We start from the raw sequence: 22,861 nt of genomic DNA, 5'->3' as shown, positions 1-22,861 counted from the left end.
GAAATCGTCAGTCGTTTTGCCTGATCTGTTCTACATGCAGTAGGATCAGGCGAAGCGACGGACGACCCCATGGGAGTGCGCAATGCACTATATCATGCAAACACATGGAACGATATTGCTATCTTATTGTTTCAATGTGTTGGATCGTGTGCAATATCGTTCCGTGTGTAGGGGCCATTAGACATGTTAAGTTTAAGAAAGCATTGGGACATCCAGGAAGAGATAGCAGAGAGAAAGTTGGAGATTTGGGTGAGGAGAGAGGGGGAGAGGTCAACGGAGGAAAGGTAGGTCTGAGTATCATCAGCAAAGAGATGATATTGGAGGACAAAAGAGTTGATGAGTTCACCTAAAGAGGACATATAGGGAGAATAGGAGAGGTTGAAGAGCAGAACCTTTGGGAATTCCTACTGTTACTGGAAGTGGAGGGGTAGAGGAGTCATGAAAGGAGACAGAGAAGGAATGATCAGAGAGGTAGGAGGACAGCCAGGAGAGGGCAGTGTCACATAGACCAATGAAGTGAAGGATTTGCAGGAGGAGAGGGTGGTCCACAGTGTCAAAGCAGCAGAGAGGTCTAGGAGAATGAGCAGAGAGTAGTGGTGCTTGGATTTGGCAGCAAGGAGGTCATTGCTGACTTTTGTGAGGGCAGTTTCAGTGGAGTGGAGAGACTGGAAACCAGAATGAAATGAGTCAAGGAGGGAGTGGGAGGAAAGAAAGGCTGTAATACGGTTGTAAACAATAAGCTCAAGGAGTTTGGATGCAAAAGGGAGGAGAGAGATGGGTCGGTAGTTGGAGAGTGTGTTAGGATCAAGGATAGTTTTTTTTAAGAATGGGGAAGACAAGGGCATCTTTGAATGCAGAAGGGACAGTGCCAGATGAGAGGAAGAGATTGAGATGGGCAAGATGGAGAGAGGTAGCGAAAGAGGCGGTGAAGGGATAGGGTCAAGGGGAGAGGTGGAAGAGGGAGAGGACCGTATGAGGGCCATGATGTCCTCTCCAGATACAGGGGAAAAGGATGTCAGAATTGGCAAGATGGATGGGGAGGGGTGGTCTGGGAAAGGAGGGTGCGGAGTGCTGAGGGTCTGGTGGGATATGATGTTCTGAAGTATGGAGTCAATTTTATATGTAAAGTAGGTGGCAGAGGAGGGAGTTGAAAATAGCAAAGAAATGCCGGAGTTTTGAGAACTGAGAGGAGTTGAGGTTCTTGAAATATGATTGTTGGAGAGGGACAGGGCTGCACTGTAGGATGAGAGCATACAACATAAGGATGAAGCAAGGACAGTTATGCAGAGCACAAGCATTTTCTGTAGTTCAATAACAACCCCCAATGATTCAAAACAGCTTTGTTTGGAGATAATTTGGATATGTTCTATACATTATTCTTGTTAATGGTACTAAGAAGAAAACAAAGAATAACTACAGATCCCCAGATTTCAGAGCAGTTTTCAAATGTTCTGTACAGTTGATTTCTTCTGCGATGACTAGAGCAGCATTATTCTGTATAATTTAATAATCAGTGTATCTGGCTATTTAGATACCAGAGGTTTTATGGACTTCCTTCTATGAACAAGGCACATACACCATAGCACATACACTATTCAATGTTGCAGTAAAATAGGGAGGCTAATCAGAGTCCTAACAGGGCCATGTCCCGGCCTGCAACATAGCGTTGGGCGCATTATGCCATTATGTCACGCGGAGGCACCCACTAACTGTGGTGCAAATCTGCCGATATGCGTACTAAAGATGCACCATCAGCCGGGCAATCGGACATTGCACCAGGCTATGTCTCAGAATGTCCGAGTGTACATGGCCACCAGTGTCAGTGCAACACGTCCACGACTCTTAGTCAACTGGTAAAAGGTTTGTCTTATCAAGATGGCACTAAAACTGCTGCACAGAGCGCCTCTTCAGATTTGTCCACTTTCCCACAAACTCAGGCACTTCTAATTTTCAGGGGAACCATTCAGCACAGAGAGCCTGATTCAGAGCCGCTCACTCTGACAGAGCGCTCTCTCTGAATCAGGGACGGGTTGTTTTTTTTTGGAGCGGCCTCCTGGCCACTTGCATAGCTGTGGGTGACCACCCACAGCTATAGCGAGCAGCCATGATGATGGTCGCGATGGTCAAGACCATCGCGACCATCGGGCTTGCGACGAGACCCTTGTGGTAGGGTCTCGTGGCCGCAAGCCCCAGAGAGCTTTCGGCTCTAACAGAGCCAGAAGCTCTCCACTGACATCACTTGTGATGTCAGTGGGGCCGCCCCCAAACGGCAGGCGTTCTCATGGGAACGCCTCCGTTTGGGCAGCCACCCCCCCGGCCCGCCCACCAAAGGGGGCGAGCTGTCACTCAACATCGACAGCTCGCCCCCTTTGGTGCGATATCTGGAGCGATGGATTGCCCGTCACTAGCCAGGTCTCGCGCGTATGCACAACAGAGCCGGCTCCGTCGTGCGCATGGGCTGCGGGCCATCATCGACCCGGTTGCGAGCGCTTGCGACCGGGTCTGAATCAGGCCCAGAGTAGGCATGTGTCTTGAAATGCACTGAGCAGACCATATAAGTGCACTGGTGCAAAACCAAAGCTACTTGCAGACATCTACAGCACATCGTAAATGAGGTCTACCATTATCTACTGCAGGCTGACTTGTTCTTTTCTCTTTCTTTGCTACCAGCGGCATTGTAAATACATGCCTGAGTACTGGTGCACAGAGATAAAGCCAGGTCTCAGTAAAGGAGAGGAAAGCAGGAATTGCCCTGAAATAATAGGCCTGCCAACATGGCAAAATCTTTCAAGGTGACCTTGGAAAGTTTGCAGTTTTACATGGTATCTGCAGTGGCTCAATTCAACTAAATGCAAAAAATAAAAAAACAAAAAAGTAAACACAGTTTGCCATCAGATATAAAAAATACACAGTTTTTACACCGATAATTTAAAAGGAAGAACAATTATTTATCTGTAGTGTTTAGTTTGAATAGATTGCAGTGTCATACAGTATCTCTGCACTTAGGGACATGTGATGGAAGGAATACAGTCATTCAGGCAGACCATTACAATCTCACTTGAAGTCATGATGCTTATCTAGACTTGGTGAATTCTAATTTCAAAGGTCATGGAATACTAAAATAATGGCTTTACAGAAATGATGAAGTGGAGTTCTTCAGTGTCCCCTCCAGGGGGCAGATGCAGAGCTGTAAGTAAAATGGAAGAACGACTCAAAATAAACTAGCCTGGGTAAATAGCGTATTCTCGCACATATGCAGATCTGTACGCATCTTCAAAGGTTCATTTCAGACAATTAGAGCATTAATTTAACTCAAACTTTAATTAGCAAATTCCTATACCTGTAAGGATCTAGAAAGGAGAAATTAGTAGTAATTATAGAAGCGATTTGTCTTTTATTTATTTAACTGTCTCTGAATAGCAGCGTGAAAAGTATTGTATTAATGAAAACTCAAGCAGATTAAAAACAAAAATGTATCTTTAATTGAAAATATAGGTATCACTTCCCCAAATCAAAGCATAAAGAGTTCCAAGCACAACCCAAGAAGCAATGTCCTTCAATAGCTGTAGTGTACTCATATATACAACAAATGACATCCAACTGAATCCCAATGTTCCCTGGTGACACCGGTATACTATATACTTTTCTATGCCCAATTCTTTGTAGGCTTGTGTCTGGCAGCTGCTGTAAGTGTGCAGATATTCACCTTCAGTGGTTGGTGACTCTAAATTTCACTAATTTTCCTGACTATTTCTCTGCACTTCCTTAGGTTTCACAACGTTTGCTGTCTGAACACTGCAGACCATGCATACTGTGCATAATATAATAATATGCAAATAGCAGCACTTAACTGTAACAACAGGGCATAAATACTATTTACAGCCACACATGCTGCATTAACAATGAGGGAAGACACCTCTTACAGAAATATAGAATTTTCATATATGCAGAATTTTGAGGGGTAGTGCCAATCCATTATCTAAAGCACCTAAATGAGACTGGGCCATATGGTCATTATTTGGCAGATCAAGGGTTTGGTTCTTAAAACAAAGTCGACTTTTGATCACCTGCTTCTTAGATGATGACACTCCTATCATACTTGTCAGATGGGATCCAAGCAACAGGAACCTCTAGATCTGAGCTTTGAACTATCAAGTTTTTTCAGTCCTGTGGTAAAATACTTTTCTCTATAAAGTCGCTTGTATTTTAGTTTGTATAATACTTTAGGTGAAACAATAGTACCAGCTGCCTAAAGCACCTCAGTGATGTACCAGTTATCTGTCCAACTGTTAAATTGTCAGTTTAAAAACTAGTGTACACACATTACTTAATAACCATTCCAATAACAATGATCATAGGAATACACCTGATTTATTGCTGTAGAAATTGTCTCCTCATTTTACAAAATGTGCATGCAGTACCGCCGGACCTAAGCCCGGCAGATGAAATGCAGACTCTGGAAGGCCGGCACATGAAGATCCCGACCTAGGTAAGTAAGACCCCTAACCCTCCCCTCTCCCCCCTAACCCTCCCTTAGGGGTGCCTAACCCTAACCTCAGCCCAGGGGTGCCTAAACCTACCCTCCCCGCACCCTAAACCTAACCCTCCCAGGGGTGCCTAAAGCTAGCCTCCCCCGGGGGGTACCAGATGCTAACCCCCTTCCCCTAGCCTGACCCTAACCCTCCCAGGGTGGTGCCTATCCCTAAACCTACCCCTCCCCCCTCCACGCGGCTATCACCTCCCGACGCCCGGCTTGCCTACGTTCGGTAAGCCGGACGTCGGGATTTCGGCATGGGGCTAATAATAGGCGTCGGTATTTAGACGCCTATCATTAGTTCCATGCCAGGATTTCACTGTCGGGAAGCTGGCGGTCGGCATTTTGACCGCCGGCGTCCTGACTACATCCCTGCAGTCCAGATCAGATGAGCCGATCGTCCCAGGGTGTTATGTACACACCCTCAGATTCTCTGGCGAAATTGGCTGCTCGGCCTGATTATTGTACAGTGTGTGCCCAGCTTAAGTATTAGGCCTCACTGAGTGCACGAGCTGCTATGTGGATAGTATTGCTATTGGTTTATTAGTTTCTGTTAATAAAGCATATATCTTTTTTAGGGCAGTATAGAATCTATGGACCTCATTCAGAGGTGGTCAAAAGAAGCGATCGCTCTCTCTGAATGAGGACGGCCGCTTCTTTTTTTTTAGTGCGGCCTCCTGGTCGCTAGCTAAGCTGTAGGTTACCACCCACAGCTTAGCGACCATCCAGGGTGATGGTTGCGATGGTCAAGACCATCGCGACCATCGGGGCTTGTGACGAGACCCTAAGGTTGGGTCTCTGCAAGCGCAAGCACCAGGGAGCTTCCTGCTCTGATCGGGAATGCCTCCGTTTGGCCGGCCACCCCCCTGCCCGCGTCCCCAAACGGGGCAAGCTGTCAATCACCATCGACAGCTCGCCCCCTTTGGTGCAGACCCGTAGCGACGGAGTGCCCGTCGCTAGCCGGGTCTCGCGCATGCGCATGTCAGAGCCGGCTCCGACATGCGCATGCCCACTGGGCAAACATCAACCCGGTTGCGAGCGCTCAGCACTTGCGACCGGGTCTGAATAAGGCCCTATATGTGTTGTGTCCATGGTTACATTGAAGCAAAACAAACATTTCTTTACACTTGACCACTCATGTTTAAAGACTTATTTTATGAGCCTAACTAATAATAATTGCCTCATAGTCATTATAACTGCTTTTAGCTGTATTCCTTTTGGCTTTGGTACCAGGAACAAGTCTTTAGCGTTTTAGTGACCGCTCACCCATTCCTCTAGTTCCTAGGTCTTTCAGAAGTACATTGCAGCTTGTGCTCTATAACTGGCTCCTTTATGAGCATCACTGCCTGAGGATTAGATGCAGTAATGGGTAAATATTCCCATTTCTGCAAAGCAGGAGGTGTGAGCACTGAGCTGTATGAAAGCGGATGAAATTACCAATGTGTGCAGAGAGCCCAGAGCCAAAACCTCATAGGACTCTTGTGACATTGACACATGGACATGCGCTGTCTAAGTGTTGACTGGTGATATTTAGTCTGTCATAAGCTGGTGTCCTAACCTGTCTTTTCAATGACAGGATAATGAGTATAGCAATGAATATCGAATTTGATGAGAGATGTCCTATCTGCTTTAGTGTTTCTGGCTCTCTGCTGTAAAACGAGATGAAACACTGGCGTTTATTTTATGTATCTGATTCATTTACAGGGTTGTTTTACTAAATGGAATGATTGCCCACCAGTAAAGGAGGAACATCATTATACATTGTAGTAATAAGGATGCATGGTGGAGTCACTAAAAATATCATTATACCCCTTCAGCCTGGTATTTTATGAAGCAGAGACACCAAATCTGTAAAGTATACACTTTGCATAATACATTTCTTGGGCTGAACAATTGGTCTAAATTAGGTAACTGGTTAATGAATTGATAGCGGTCTCATGAGCATTAGCTCAGCCCATAATATGTCAGTCTCCATGATGTATGAGTGTACTAATACAGGTCAGAAAGCTGAGGATGCAGTCATTTCATTTGCTGGGACATCCCTTGCCCTGCCCCTTTCTATGAGTCCACCAATCCACGCTGTGTATTTATATATAAAAGTCTGCCAAGCCGTCTCTTACACTCTGCCCACTGAGTTAAAGATGTACAGCCCTAAAACATATGATGTGACCTTACTGCAGATGAGTGAAAGAGAATACAGGGGACTTATTTAATGAAATGTACAACACCCCAGTTTCTTCATGTCTAATATTCAGCTCAGTACTACACAGCAAAATATAAATGATAGTTTTACAGTATTTCTGGAATTTACTTGAAATGTAATCGTTCTCCCCATTTTAAGTTTTTCAATCCCATTCTCCCAGGGTCGGCACCCTAGGCAAAACTTCAGCCTACTGCCCCACCTCTCACACACACAGCAATACTCAATACCCCCAGGTAAAAGTGTGAAGGTGGCATCTTAGAAGTTCCACAGCCACCGTCTGTATTAAGTACAACAAGAATGCCTTTCTCAGAGACATCCTTCATTTTGTGAGAGGCAGACTCAGGGGTGCCCGTCAGATCCTGGCACCCTAGGCAGCTGCTTAAAGCTGCCTAATGGTAGAGCCAGCCCTGCATTCTCCCACATTTCTTGTCTCAGTTATAGTCAGATAGAAGGAAGCACAGAGCACAATGTAGCAGGATGCGGTCATAATCCCAACCGCGGGGATTCCGGTGCTCAGAATGCCGGCACTGGAATTCCGACACCTGTCAGAATTCCGGCACCAGCATCCCGACCGGAGGTTAGTAGAGGGGTTAGGGGGAGGGTTAGTATTAGGGGTTAGGCACTAAGGGGGAAGGGTAGGTTTAGGGTGCAGGGAGGTTAGGTTTAGGCACTAGGGGGGGAGGTTAGGGTCAGGCACCGGGGAGGGAGGGTTAGAGTAGGGAGAGGGGGAGGGTTAGTATACGACCGTCAGGTGTCGGCATCCTAACCCTGTTGGGGTGCCAGCGTTGGGATTCTGACTATACAGAATGCCGGCATCCCGTACCCAACCCCAAATTAGCTGCATCCACTCTGTGTAGGGGACAGGTGCATTTTAAGAAATAAAACTTAAAGTGCAGTTTAGGCAGTAGCAGTAACCCGTTAAGAGTCTCACTCACATGAATAGGAAGATCCTGGGGGAGGGTTAACAACAACAACAACAACAACGCTGTTAGTCTGACAAAGGCCTCAGCAAGAGAGAGGATTGTAGAGTGGAGTATTGGAGGCCTAGGGGAACTCTCTGGACAAGGGTTGCCTGCACACCATGGCCATTTGCTGCAAAACCTATATTCGTGACTTGTATTAATATCTTTATATGCTATTTTCACTTCATTTCTTATATTTCACTATAGTATCCCTTTTTACTACTACTGAAAGTCTGTAACGTTGTGTATAGTATTGTAAATGATACATATAAGGCATGGCTTACAGTATATTATGGTATGCAGTCAGGTTGTCGACAATCATAGTGTCGACAACAGAATATCGAATGGTATGATGTTGATGAAATGTCGACATCTGCAAAATCCCCACATATGACATGTCGACAGGATTAGAGTTAGGGTAACGTTATGAATGTCACCGATAGATGTGGACCATGCTAGAAGACTGTATATTCAGATGTAGACTAGTGTGAAATATGTGACAAATATAGTTTTAATTCCTCAGCCAGGGACATGTGGGAACTGTTCATGGTCTCTCACACCCCATGTTGTGCGCTACCTTCTCTCAGGTGCATGTTATCATTTAGCTTTCCTGCACCACAGAGGAAACCAGATGGCCAGGAGTGAGGACAGAGTGTTGCCCAACATCCACGTCAAGTCCTGCAGTTCACGTTGCATCTAGGCCATGCATCTAAGTTTCATTAGAAAAATGTAGATTATAGTATACACACTTACATAGTGAACTAGGTCTTATTAACTCAAACTTGACAAGTACCTAGTAATTGTTCAGAGCCATCGTGAAAGCTATATCTGCTGCAGGTTCCAGCCAGAGCTGAGAGGGTTAACAGGCAAAGACTGCCACAGTGATGTTTTGTCCAGGCTGATTGATCCCAGCTGGGAAGCCTCTGTGAACATGCAGCACTCTGCTGCTCATAGTGATAATTACTAGAGGCTGGTCTTGATTGCTCACACAGGGTTGGCTCTGACTTCTGTTATAGGGCAGCCAGCCCGTTACAGCTTTGCCAGAGATAGTTTCTTGTGGAAGTCGTGCCATCCAGTCCCTGTTCCTGTATCTGCTGTTTGGTATTCCTGGTTTCTGTCCTGTCTCTGCCTTGCGTTACCTGTACCTAGAAAAAGGCCCTAGACTGCACACCCTGAATATATATATATATATATATATAATGGGAGGTGCTACCTGTGGAGACTATTGTTGCACACTCCGTTGTGCACTTGTAATTCTTCTTTTTGTGTTTGTTACCTGTACCTGTTTCAAGCTTACCTGGAACATTAATTGGGCTGCAAATTCACTCTGCAAGCCATTGGTGTTGTGTACTGTTGCTATTCCATCCTGCAATATATGTACATAGCTCTTGCTGCTATTATACTCTGCTAATCACATGCTGGTTAATATATTGCTATTCCATTCTGAATTATATTTTATGCTGCAATTCCATACTGCCACCTGCATGTGTATCTGGGTTTATTGCTATACCTCAACCATGGCATTCCAAATGCACCAGATACCTGCAAAAGTGTTCACGAACTGCCGAGAGAGAAGTGGAGAAGATCATGCTCTAAGGAAGATTCTCTCCATTTCAAATGTATGCTATCGTCCTACAGTGCTGCTCTTTCCCGCTCATATTTCAAGAACCTCATCTCCTCCCAGTCCTCAAATCCCCAGCGACTCTTAAACACCTTTAACTCCCTCCTCTGCCCACCCCCTCCTTGCCTCCGCTCCTCACTCTCTGCCCTTGACTTTGCTACCTACTTTACATCTAAAATTTATTCCATACGTCAGGACATCATATCCAATCAGTCCCCCAGCTCTCCACCTCCTCCTTTCCCGGATTACCCCTCCCCATCCATTTTACCGACTCTGTCATCCTTCTCCCCTGTATCTGAAGAGTTAGTCATAGTCCTCGTCCGGTCCCACTCCCATCCACCTTTCCCCTTGACCCTATTCCTTCACGTCTCCTCTGCTACCTCTCTCCTTGTGCCTGTTTCCATCTTGCCCACCTCTTCAGTCTCTCCCTCTCATCTGGCACTGTCCTTTCTGTATTCAAACATGCCTTTGTCTCCCGAATTCTTAAAAAAGCTGCCCTTGATCCTAACACTCTCCCCAACTACCGTCCCATCTCTCTCCTCTCTTTTGCCTCCAAGCTCCTTGAGCGTGTGGTCTACAACCGCCTTACCACCTTTCATTCGTTCTCTCCACTCCACTGAAACTGCCCTCACAAAAGTCAGCAATGACCTCCTTGCTGACAAATCCAAGGGCCACTACTCTCTGCTCATTATCCTTGATCTCTCTGCTGCTTTCGACACTGTGGACCACCTCTCCTGCTGCAAATTCTTCACTCCCTTGGTCTATGCAACACTGCCCTCTCCTGGCTGTCCTCCTACCTCTCTGACCCATCCTTCTCTGTCTCCTCTCATGACTCCTCTTCCCCCCACAGCCACTTACAGTAGGTGTTCCCCAAGGTTCTGTTCTTGGACCTCTCCTATTCTCCCTCTCTAGGTGAACTCATCAGCTATTTTGACCTCCATCATCATCTATGCTGATGATGCTCAGAGCTACATTTCCTCCTCTGACCTCTCCCCCTCTCTCCTCACTCGTATTTCCAACTATCTCTCTGCTATCTCTTCCTGGATGTCCCAGCGATTTCTTAAACTTAATATGTCTAAGACTGAGCTGATTATTTTCCCACCCTTCAACATAACCTCAGTTCCCACTATTTCTTTATCAATTGATGGCAGTGCGCTGTCTTGGAGTTACCTGGACACCTCCCTCTGCTTCAAACCACATATCCAGAGTCTCTCGCAGTCCTGTCATTGCCATCTTAAAAATATTTCCAAGATTATACCCTTTCTCATCCAGGATGCCACTAAAGCCCTCATACACTCACTGGTCATCTCCAGATTGGACTACTGTAACCTCCTCCTATCTGGCTTCCCCAACTTCCATCTCTCTCCTCTCCAGTCTGTCCTCAATGCTGCTGCTCGGCTCATCTTCCTCTCCAAACACTCTACATCTGCCTCCCCTTTCTTACAAGCCCTCCACTGGCTCCCCTTCCCTTTTCAGAACCCAATTCAAGGTTCTCACACTCGCTTACAAAACCCTCACCCATTCCACTCCCATTTACATCTATGACCCTTGTCTCCTTTCACTCTCCTGTCCATCCTCTTCATTAAACAAATGCATGCCACCTCTCATGCCAACTGATTACTTCCTACCACTCCCACCTCCAAGATTTTGCCCATGCTGCTCCCCACCTTTGGAGCTCTCTCCCTCTTCCCATCAGACTCTCCACCTCTCTACAATCCTTCAAAAGGGCTCTCAAGACCCACTATTTCATCAAAGCCTTCCAGCTCTCATCCTAACTACATGCACCTTCCTCCCTGTCTACCCCATCTGTGTCACACCTGTTTGTCTGCCCATCCCCTTTAGAATATAAGCTTTTATGAACAGGGCCCTTTACCCTTTTGTGCTTCTCCTTACTTTACTTTCATCTACTTCTTACTCCCCACTAGAGCGCCTAACACTTGGTTGCTTATGCTCTGTTGCTTATCTGGGAGTTATGGTCGCTAATATAGCAATGTATATTATCCATCTCCTTGTCCTGTATGTCTCTGGTCAAGCTACTTGTTTATGTATTTTGTAAGGCGCTGCGGAACACTTTGTCGCCATATAAATAAATGATAATAATAATAATAATATACCATCTTGCAATATATCTGTTGTTTGTGATTGACACTATTTTATGTAGTTGTGTTTATATGCAACCATATTCTGTAGTTGTTCACAGTGCATGCTGCTCTTTGGTAACTATCCTGCGATATTATTTCTTAGTATTGCTGATATTCACGCTACCTGTTATTAGTGTGCATTATATCTTGCTTGTGTCCATGGCTGCAGGCTGCTCCATGGTTAATATTACCTTTATACTACTACTCCAGTTTTACCTTGTGAACTCTCGCTGTTTGTATAAGCCCCTACTGTCCAAAGGTTAAGACCTGGTGGCATCCTAAGTACCGGTGAGTGTGCCAAACTCTATGGGAACGGGTGGTTGTTATAGGCAGAAACCCTCCCTAGAGTGAATCTAGGGTACTTCTATAAATACAGGGGAGATTCATTACAGTAATCTGTCATTTCCATTCTACTTTTTGCCAGGTGAACATAAGAAAGAGAGACACACAAATCCTACGGAGCAGTACACATGGCCATCTCAGCTGAGCAGCTGAATGTAGAGTATTTATGTCATATTTTCTGCTCTCCCTGCTCCCTTAGCCACTTTGGTGGCACTTATTGAGGTCAGTGATCTGTATGTGAGTATCTATCTCTCCCTCATTCACCTGGCAGAAAACATATTGTAGGAGAGACATATTAAATGATGCTTGTGTGGACAATAGTGTTCATAAAAGCCACTAACAACTGTAACAAAAGGCTAATTTATGACATGGAAACATATAGACCAACAGTATTATAGATATAAATGTGGGGACAGAGATTCCATGTAATGTACACACTGCAGAGCAGAGACTGTGTACTGTACAGTGAAAAGCAGCAGGATGTAGTTATTGTTTATTTATAAAGTCACAATATTGTCTGCAATGCAGCACAGAGTTTCTGAAAAGACAATTCAAATGAAAATATAAATTTAGATAATACGTGTTGAAAATGTTTCAATAGCAATATACAAAGAATCAGCTTGTGCTCCATCGGCGCTCATAAAGACCTATTGTTCAAGGGATTTACTATTTTTTTTTAATATGGGGACTGTATATATATTAAATGTGTTGACAAGCCCTTTGTGTGGGGATGTAGACAAAAGGACGACAATCACAATCTCATGTGTTGTGTAACATTTGAAATGTGTTATTTTCCTTTATCCAGCATCAATTTTGAACTATTTAATCTCTGGAGAAGTTGAAAATGAATAATAATTCTACCAGATGATGTTTTAAAAGATCATAAAAGTGTATGGTGTATCCTTTTGGTGTATCCAACAATATCCATCATCCATAACACAACTAAAGCATTTTGTTAGAGACAGGAACCATGGGCAAATAATTTTAACGTTGGTCTCTACCCTTCTCTCCAACGCAGATTTTTGTCTTGTTTTGTAGGATACTCACTGCATTCTTACTGTGTTCCCTTGGATTCTCCCCCCATTCAATCTCCTATAACATCTTCAATAACCACCCCTCCTTTTCCCTTTATCCCCATCCGAATTCCTCCCCCTTTTACTGAGAATATCGGTCAACAATCCAGATTGTTATTGGTCATACAATTTCTGCACTTATTAATTGTCATGTCACTGAATTATGATCTGTTTGCACATTTTGTGTCATCTAACAGTGTTCAGAGCCGTAACTAGACATTTTGGTGCCTTGGGCCAAAAGGAGCTTTGGCGTCCCCCATTTTTCAAATAGGGGCATTAGACATGAACTCCAAAAAGAGGTGTGGTCTCATGGGGAAGGGGCATGACAAATCTAATTCATCCTGTATAATGATGGTGGAGTACCGATCCCTTTGTTCCACTGTTATCCAGGTGTCACTGCCAAATACAGTGTGAATCCAATGGCTGTAGTGATGATACACAGTAAGTATGTAGTATAACTCACCAGCTCTAAATGTAGCAGAGAACTGGTGAAGCTGCACTTGCTGCAAGATTTGCCCATCAGAACAGCAATGCACAAGCTTGGAGCTGGTAGTGTAAATCATTGACTGAAGGTATAGAAAGAGTGATATGCAGCAAACATAATCAGCAGGGATGTCCGTGTATGTACCCTGCGCAGGCAGCTAAACTCACCAGTAAGGGTAATCGAGGTGTGCTGGTAACACCTGTGTCGAGAATTTCTGGCTGTGTTCAGAGCTGCCTTCAGAAATTGTGGAGCCCAGTAAACATTCATCAGACAGGGCCCCCATTATCCTCCCCCGCCCTGGTCTGTTGGTGCAAAGTTCCAACGAGCCCTTCAAACTCCCTTTGCAGGAACAGATAGCTCCATGTGTAAGGTGTCTGACTGAATGCCATGTGCAAGGTGATGGGATTGTGGACCTCATTCAGAGTCGGTCGTTGCGGCTTCTCGGTCGTACACCACCGATGTTCGCTAAACTGCGCATGCGTAAAATTTGCAATCCGCGTGCGCAAACTAGATATTACTATCAGAAATTGCTCTCTCCTTGAACACAGCCAGGTCGTTAGTTTGAGTGACAGATTGAGGCGTTTGTGGGTGATAACAGGGGAAGGTGCTTGTGAACGGGGGAGTGGAGATCCGAACGCAGGCATGCCTGACTATGCAAACGGTGTTTTATGGGAGTGCATAATTAACTAAGTCAACCTTAAGCTCCACGACCAGCTCCGATGGTTCCCGATGGTCTCGATTAATCCTTATATGCCCGGAGATGACGTGTAATGCGAACGAGAAGGGGGCGTATTTTTACGGCCGCATCCTCCCCTCGCTCGTCCAGCTAACGATCTCATCTTAACGACGCAACTTGCGAGCGCTTCATTTGCATGTCCGGCCCCTTTTACCTTACGACCGAGCGGCTGCAACGACCGACTCTGAATGAGGTCCTGAATCCCAGGTATGTCAGTATTTTGAAATGTGCGTAAAATAAAGGAGGATGTATCTGAAGGTGCTGGGGGAAGTGGCCAGATAAAGGGAGAGTTGGCCAAGAAGAGGAAACTACAAGTTAGAATGATTATAATATAAACAGAAACCTGCCGTGGCACATGTCGCACCACCCTAGTTACGTAGGTATTGAAAAACCATATGGTAAAGAAATCTAGTTAAAAGGAGTGTTAGCACAGATGACATCCTCTTATGTTGGCAAAGCATCAGGATACTGAAAGTGCACACAGTAAAGCACTAATAACTTGAATGGTTTCAATATACCAAATAAACAGATTCTTAATACATACTGGTTAAATTACACTGACCATATTTTCTGTTCTACCAAATTCAATTTGATCGAACTCGATTTTGCTTGAACAAAACTAGAATGTAAAGAAAATGTAAAATGTTAGACTCATTGTCACAGTGTGCCGGACACCAGTCATCACTTACCGGGTCCGGCAGCACTGGCTCCCTGACGTGCAGTGGGCGGGGAGATCCCAGCTCCCACTGCTGATGATGTCCTCTCCGGCTTCCTGTCATGTTCCCTGGCGAGCGGCAAGCAGGGAGATCCTGGTGCCTGCTGCCCCGGGCCCCCGCTGTTGGATGTGTGCAGATGGCTGCAGCTCCCATAGGGGCGCGCACGCCGTACTGCAAGAAGATTTAAAGGGCCAGGCGTGCCAAATGTGATTGACGTTTGGCGCAAGATTTGAACTCCTCCCTATATGAGGGAGTCTCTGGCAACTGAAAGGTGCCAGAGTATAGGCTCCATTACCATACTCCAGCGTTCCTGTGCATATCCTAATTATTGGTTCTGACCTTGGCTTTGTTCATGCCTCCGATTATGTCTGACCCTTGGTTCTGCGTTGATATCTGGTTCTGACCTCGGCTATTCCCTGTGACCCGTTTACGCCTGCTACCTGGTACAGTCTCGTCTGTTTGGTTTTGACCCGGCTTGTCCACTACGCTAAAGTCTCCTGCACTCCGTCCAAAGTTCACCAGCACCTGTACATGGAAATCTAACCTGAGGGCCGTTTGTCGGACGCAGCCAAGTCCATACCTTATTGCGAGCATCCCTGGTGAATACCGCCTGCACATTAGACTCCGCGCCTCAGGAATAGGGCAAGCAGATTTCCTGAAGACAGGTTGCATCCACAATCCGTCCGAGATATTGTGACAGAATACTCTGGCATAAAAATATGGATGCTGCTGGTAATCCCTCGCCACGCGACTTACTGGAGAATTTGCTCGGTCGAGTGGAAAAGCAAGAACGAGATCAGGCCCAAATCATGCAGTGCCTGCAAACATTAATGCAACAAGTAGACAGTCTGCATCCTCCTCCTGTACAATCTGCATCACCATCCACGGTATCTGTTCCAGCGGCTGGGGCATCCACGCCATTGCGAATTCCAAATCCCACCAAATATGTCGGAGACCCCAAGACTTGTCGGGGTTTCTTAAATCAGTGCTCGATCCAATTCGAAATTCAAGCAGCAAATTTTTCCTCAGAGAGAACCAAGGTGGCTTATGTTATTTCCTTGCTGTGCGGACAGGCTCTTGCCTGGGTTTCTCCACTGTGGGAGAGGAATGATCCAGTGGTTAATGATAGCCCTAAATTTTTGGAAGCTTCATCAGCTATCCTGCAACTAAAACAAGGAAACCAGACTGCAGGCCAATACGCAGTGCAGTTCCGAACCCTTGCCTCCGAATTGGGTTGGAACAACGAAGCTCTGGTTGCAGCTTTTATGCAAGGACTTTCCGAGCAAATTAAAGATGTCCTAGCATCCAGAGAGTTGCCTACATCTTTGGATGATTTAATCTCCCTATGCATCCGCATTGACCGGCGCCACAGGGAGAGAACTCAGGAGCAGGAGCAATCTCGGCGCTTCAGCTTCAAGCTTGCACCTCGGTTTACTATACCAATGCAGATTGGAAAATCACGTTTGTCAGTCGGAGAGAGTGAGAGAGGAGATTCAAAAATAAACTGTGTCTGTATTGTGGTGATCCAGATCACCGTATCATATATTGTCCCAAACGTCTGGGAAACGACAAAGCCTAACTGATCAAGGGGTGGTCATTTTAGGTGCACTCCAGCACACCTCAACCGAGAAAAATTTACCAATGTTTGCGATCAATGTGATCCTGCTGTTAGAAAAACCCACCAAGTTACTTAAGGCCTTTCTGGATTCAGGAGCTGATGGTAACTTCATCACTGCTAAAAAAGTCCAGGAGCTAGGAATCTGTAGTGTGCCTCTACAAAGTCCACTCAGTATCATTGGGGTGGACGGGAATAAATTTCATACGACCACCATTTGCTCCAGGACCCCAGAGATCACCATGCAAGTAGGCGCTCTCCATAAAGAGTTAATTTCCTTCTACATAATTCCATCAGCTGACAGTCCGATTATTCTGGGCCTTCCATGGTTACGCAAGAATGCTCCTACATTAGATTGGAATGAGCCCCAAATTTTGTCATGGGGGTCTCAGCTTTACCAGAGATGTTTACCTTCAATCAAACCCACATTTGGTTATCCAGAGAACGTACACCATTCCGGATGATCCTTTACCCGTTCCATATCAATCCTTCAGGGAAGTTTTCAGTAAGAAGGCTACAGAGACACTTCCAGCTCATCGGGAGTGGGATTGCGCTATTGAATTAATACCAGGGAAGATGCCTCCCCGTGGAAGGGTGTTTCCTCTGTCACTACCAGAGACCCAGGCAGTAACTGACTATATCAAGAAGAAACAAGTCACCCGCTGGTGCCGGTCTATTCTTTGGCAAGAAAAAAGATTGGGCCTGAGACCGTGCATCGACTATCGGAGTTTGAACACTATTACAATCAAGGATCGGTATCCCCTACCACTAATATCCGAGCTCTTTGATCGGATAAAGAGTGCAAAGATCTTTACTAAACTTGATCTACGCAGGGCCTATAATCTAATTAGAATCCGATCAAGAGATGAGTGGAAAATGGCTTTCAACACTCCAGATGGGCACTACGAGTACTTAGTCATGCCTTTTGGGCTTAGCAATGCACCTACAGTTTTTCAGAAGTTCATGAAACCACATCCTTTGAGATCTGTTATACCAGTATGCAGTAGTATACCTTGACGACATTTTGATTTTCTCCAAAGATTTGGCAAGTTATCGCGAGCACGTCTGTGAAGTAATACTGCAAATTGGAGAAGTATTCCTTTGATCAAACAGAATTGAAGTTTCTGGGTTATTTAATTTTGGGCTCGAGTCTTCAGATGGATCCAGAGAAAATTTCCACCATAGTCAATTGCACAGATGATAACCTCTTATGTTGGCAAAGCATCAGGATACTGAAAGTGCACACAGTAAAGCACTAACTTAAAAGGTTTCAATGTGCCAAATAAACAGATTCTTAATACATACTGGTTAAATTACATTGACCATATTTTCTGTTCTACCAAATTCAATTTGATCGAACTCGATTTTGCTTGAACAAAACTAGAATGTAAAGAAAAGGTAAAATGTTAAACTCATTGTCACAGTGTGCCGGACACCAGCATTCAGCATCACAAGAACCTCACTTATCTCAAAACTGTTTATTGCCTGAATTATCGCCAGTCCAGGTGGTCGCTGTTTTTTGATCGTTTTAACCTGGTTATTACCTTTCGACCGGGTTGCAAGAATGTAAAAGCTGACGCCCTGTCTCGTGCATTCAATTCTACCCAGGAAGATGAAGTAAAGGAAGACAAACCAATTTTAAATCCTGGGTGCTTTGTTGCAGTTACTAAGGTCTAAACTCCGATCTAAATAACTCCAATGGGCCCATTCCTCACGTTTATCGGGTCATGCGGGAATGGGATAAACTTTGGAGCAGATCATTAGGAGCTATTGGTGGCCAACTGTATGTTGCGTTGTCAAGGACTTTGTGGCAGCTTGTACCATCTGTGCTCAGCATAAGGTGCCTCCTCAACTCCCTTCGGGGTCTTTATGTCCACCATCAGTACCTGATTGTCCTTGGTCTCATATATCCATGGACTTTGTAACAGACCTACCATCCTGCCAGGGTTTCAATACAATCTGGGGAGTGGTGGATAGGTGCTCCAAGGTTGCTCACTTTGTCCCATTAAAAGGGTTACCATTGGCTCCGAAATTGGCTGAGGCATTGATGAAAAAAATCTTCAAGCTACATGCTTTTCTCAAAGACATCGTTTCAGACCATGGGGTGCAATTTACTTCCAGATTCTGGAGGGCATTATGTAAATGCTTTAATATCAAGTTAAGTTTTTCATCTGTGTACCATCCTCAGAGTAATGGTCAAACGGAGCTCGTAAATCAAGATTTGCAGAAATTAATTTGGATATACAGTATCTCTCAGTTAATCAAGACAATTGGATTTCCTTGTTGCCATGGGCTATGGGCTGAATTTGCTCACAATAATTTGTACCATGAGTCATCGGGGTGCTCTCCGTTCTTCATTCAGTATGGGCTACATCCTGTGATACCAGAAGTACCACCTCTTCAGTCAGTATCTCTTCCAGTTGTTGGAGGCACAATGAGTAGGTTCTTCAAGATTTGGAGGGAATTTGTGTAAAGCCTCTCAAGCGGGTGGCGGACAAGAAAAGAAGGAGGGGTCCTGTGCTGAACCCCGGTGATAAAGTCTGGTTATCCATTAAGCACTTGCGATTAAAAGTTCCCACCATGAAGTTTGCTCCCAGATTCATTGGTCCCTTCCAGATTCTTCAGGTAATCAATCCGGTGGCTGTTCGCTTAAAACTTCCTGGTACGCTTAGGGTTCCCAACATATTCCATACCTCTCTTCTGAAACCATTGGTGCTTAATCGATATTCGAAACAGTGCAACCCTCCCACTGCAATTCCAGTAGATCACCAAGAGGAGTATGAAGTTAAACAGATTTTAGATACCAGAATGTCCTGAGGTGCAGTTCAAATCCTGGTGGATTGGAAAGGATACGAGCCGGAAGAACATTGTTGGGTAAAGGCCTCGGATATTCATGCACCTCAACTCCTTTGAAAGTTCTATCAGAAGTTTCCTAACAAGCCATTGGTGTGGTGTTTGGTGCCCACCCCTTGAGGGGAGTGGGTAATGTTACAGTGTGCCAGACACCGGTCATCACTTACCGGGTCCGGCAGCACTGGTTCCCTGACGGGCAGCGGGCAGGGAGATCCCGGCGCCCATTGCTGATGAGGTCCTCTCCGGCCACCTGTCATATCCCCCGGCAAGCGGCAAGCAGGGAGATCCCGGCGCCTGCTGCTGTGGGCTCCCGCTGTTGGATGTGTGCAGATGGCAGCGGCTCCCCTAGGGGCGCGCGCCGTACTGCAAAAAGATTTAAAGGGCCAGGCGTGCGTTTGGCACAAGATTTGAACTCCTCCCTATAAGAGAAAGTCTCTGGCAACTGACAGGTGCCAGAGTATTGGCTCCATTACCATACTCCTGGCAACTGACAGGTGCCAGAGTATTGGCTCCATTACCATACTCCAGTGTTCCCGTGCATATCCTGATTATTGGATGCATCCACAATCCGTCCGAGAGTTTGTGACACTCATGTTTAAAATGACCAAGACTGACATCTAGATGGCCAACTTAGACAAATTATATCAATGCCTTATTGTTTTTTGTGCAACTACAAAACAAACTAGAAGAGGGGTATTCAATTAACCGCGATAATACGTTTTTCTCTGAAAAGTTTTCACTGTTGAAAACTTTTCTCCAAAAATGGGTTTAAAGTAGTGGGACAGGTATATGAGGTTATTGGGGCATGTATTTTAAACATTGCAGGTGCAAGTGACAGGTGTATTTTTAAAAATGCCCTATAAATGCTAAAAATATATACTTACACAAATTTTAATGTACCCCTATAGCATTTATTTTGGCCCAAATAATATAGCGTTCTATAATTTTCTCACTGTTAGAGAAAAATGCACATAACAGACATTGGACACAATTTCATAACCCCAAACCCTAGCATTATGGCCACTAAAACACTTCTATACCATTACCCTACCTTAGTTTAAGTTTTTTTGGGGGTACAGGCTGATTTCCCCATTTTCACCTGTACTTATCGCCTGTCATCCATGCAAGACTTTTTGTGCAAATTGGTTATCTCCGGTTTTACAATAGGATAGTGCGATAAACGGAGGAGCGCAAACATGTGATAAGCGGCAAATTCGGGCGATAAGTGCGAAAAGTTTTCTCCACAAAAAACTTATTGTTATCATAGCTAATTGGATACCCCCCAAAGATGGATAAGGCTATATGGGACCCTAGGCAGGGTACAAGTTTTGGACCTCCATCTCTATTTTCTAAAACAGCAAGCTCTATTAAGCAGATAATCCCAACACAGATCCTATCCTTGCACAGATATGGATATCGACCCAAACCAGGATCAATCTTCTTGTATGTAATATGTGGTAAGATCCGTTTTGCAAAATGTAAAACAGCATATTAAAAATGATAAAACTGTAACAGCCTACCTTCAACTGGATGCCCGCTGATGCTAATTTCTTGGCCTCTGCTTCTGCTCGTAGTTGTTGATAATCAACAGGTTTATATTTTGAGCTGCCAATTCCATTCTTCATGTGAACTACTAATTCGTCTAGTCCAAAAAGCCAGAGAAAAAAAAAGAAATTATAATTTACATTTATTTATGTATAGATTTAACATTGACAAGACCTTTAAGAAGTTAACATCTTGAACACCACTGTGTAGAAATGGACCTAAAAGTTTCTATTTCACATACAGTACTGACTGTAAGCAGAAGTGTAACAGAAGGTTGAAATAAGCATGACAGTTTTTCAATATTGCAGCGTGCCAGACACCGGCTGTTACTTACCGGATCCGGCACGCTGGGGTCCTGGCCGGTGGTGGGCAGCGGGTGGGGAATACTCTCTTCATGCAGCAGTAGCAGCAAGCAAGCAGCCACGGCTTGCATAGGGATGCGCGCGCCACTCTCTTTAATTTAAAGAGATAGGCACCAATCAGGGGCCACATTCGGCATGAGTTCTGTGGCTCCTCCCTATTTATAGGAGACTGAGACTGAACAGTACCAGAGTATAGGCTCCCAAACCTTACTCCAGCATTCCTGTTTGTGGCCTTGCTGCTCGTTCCTGACCTTGGCTTGTTTGTGACCCGATTTTGTCTACTTCCTGGTACTGCGCTTGGTATTCTGGCTTTACCCTTGGCTATCCTCTATGACCTTCATACGCCTGCTCCCTGGTACCTTCTTATCAGTTTGGTTTGACCTGGTTTTTGAGTACTCTGTACATCCTCATCGTACAACGCTCCATCCAGAGCACACCAGAACCTGTATTAGGGAACCTTTTGTGAGGGCAGCGACACGTGTGTCGGTTGCAACTAAGTCCAAACCTCCTTGCGGGGGTCCTTGGTGAATACCGCCGGAACGGTAGACACCGCGCCTCAGTAATATGTCTCGTCAATCCCAAAATATGGGTTAGCATCCATTATCCATCCGAGAGTTGCGACATTAAACCCCAAAACTGTGACAGTGTCAGGATGCAGCCTGGGATCGGCCTAAACTCACCGCTGAACTGGTGTCTTTGGGCTCCGAAGCGTTCAGGCACCAGTTGTAGTGATGAGTTATGGCTGAATACTCTCCCCGGGGCCTGCTAGGGCTTCCATGCGTACATCCTGGTTCTTGTGGTAGCAGGCATGGGCACAGCCATGTTAGTTAATCTCACCTGATCGGTCTCCTCCAATGGCAATCCTGCGGTCTGTCAGTTGATCTCATGATCCAATGACCAGCTGCCCAGGGGTATTTAAGTCTGATTACAGGAACAGGAAACGTTCAACTTCGCTGTTCCAGTGACTGTGAGACTCACCAGTGTTGCTCTGTGTTATTTCCTGCAGAGCGTTGCTTCAGCCTATTCACAGTTTTCCAGGGTTACCTGTATTAGCTTCCATGCTAAATCTCAGTCTGAGACTTTAGTTCTCTCTCAGAAGTCCAGTGTTTTATGTTATTTTTCCTGTGTGTCTTGTAGTGTGCTGCTAGCTCTACTGAAGCTTCCCTGTGTTACTGAGGTGTCAGGTTTCCTGCTAATTTCTATTTAATTCTCAGCTGGATCTATAGCAATCCACAGTACATGCCTGTGTCCACTTCTCTCTGTTTCTCTCTGTGCAAATCAGCACCTGAATCTGTAGTATTTCCCAGTACATTTCCCTGTGTCTCAAGCATGCCTGCAACTAGGATCTCTTCATGCTCAAGTTCATTTCCAGTGTTCAAGTATTCCGTTCATCACCAGTGTCCATGTATTCTGTTCATCACCAGTGTTCAAGTATTCTGTGCATCTCCAGTGTTCAGGTATTTAGTTCATCTTCAATATTCAAGTATTCTGTTTATCACCAGTGTTCAAGTATTATGTTCATCACTAGTGTTCAAGTATTTAGTTAATCTCCAGTGTTCAAGTGCACAGTGCATCTCCAGTCTTCAAGTATTCTGTGCATCTCCAGTGTTCAAGTATTTAGTGCATCTTCAATATTCCAGTATCCAGCTCATCTTCAGTATTCTAGATTAGCTT

At 45.1% G+C, this 22,861-nt stretch overlaps 1 protein-coding gene across 1 annotated transcript in view; it reads right to left on the bottom strand.

Annotated features, from left to right (window-relative positions):
* The window catches only part of CCDC148 (coiled-coil domain containing 148), a 304,783-nt gene that overhangs the window by 176,858 nt on the left and 105,064 nt on the right, over positions 1-22,861 (bottom strand). Inside the window, exon 3 of the mRNA XM_088461987.1 lies at positions 20,801-20,922. Within this exon, the coding sequence (XP_088318113.1) occupies positions 20,801-20,922 (122 nt within the window). The remainder of the gene's footprint in view (positions 1-20,800; positions 20,923-22,861) is intronic.

The sequence above is a fragment of the Taudactylus pleione genome, unplaced genomic scaffold (assembly GCF_031769625.1).
Source record: "Taudactylus pleione unplaced genomic scaffold, aTauple2 ptg001137l, whole genome shotgun sequence".
Lineage (NCBI taxonomy): Eukaryota > Metazoa > Chordata > Amphibia > Anura > Myobatrachidae > Taudactylus > Taudactylus pleione.
This window is presented reverse-complemented; position numbering and strand designations above follow the sequence as displayed.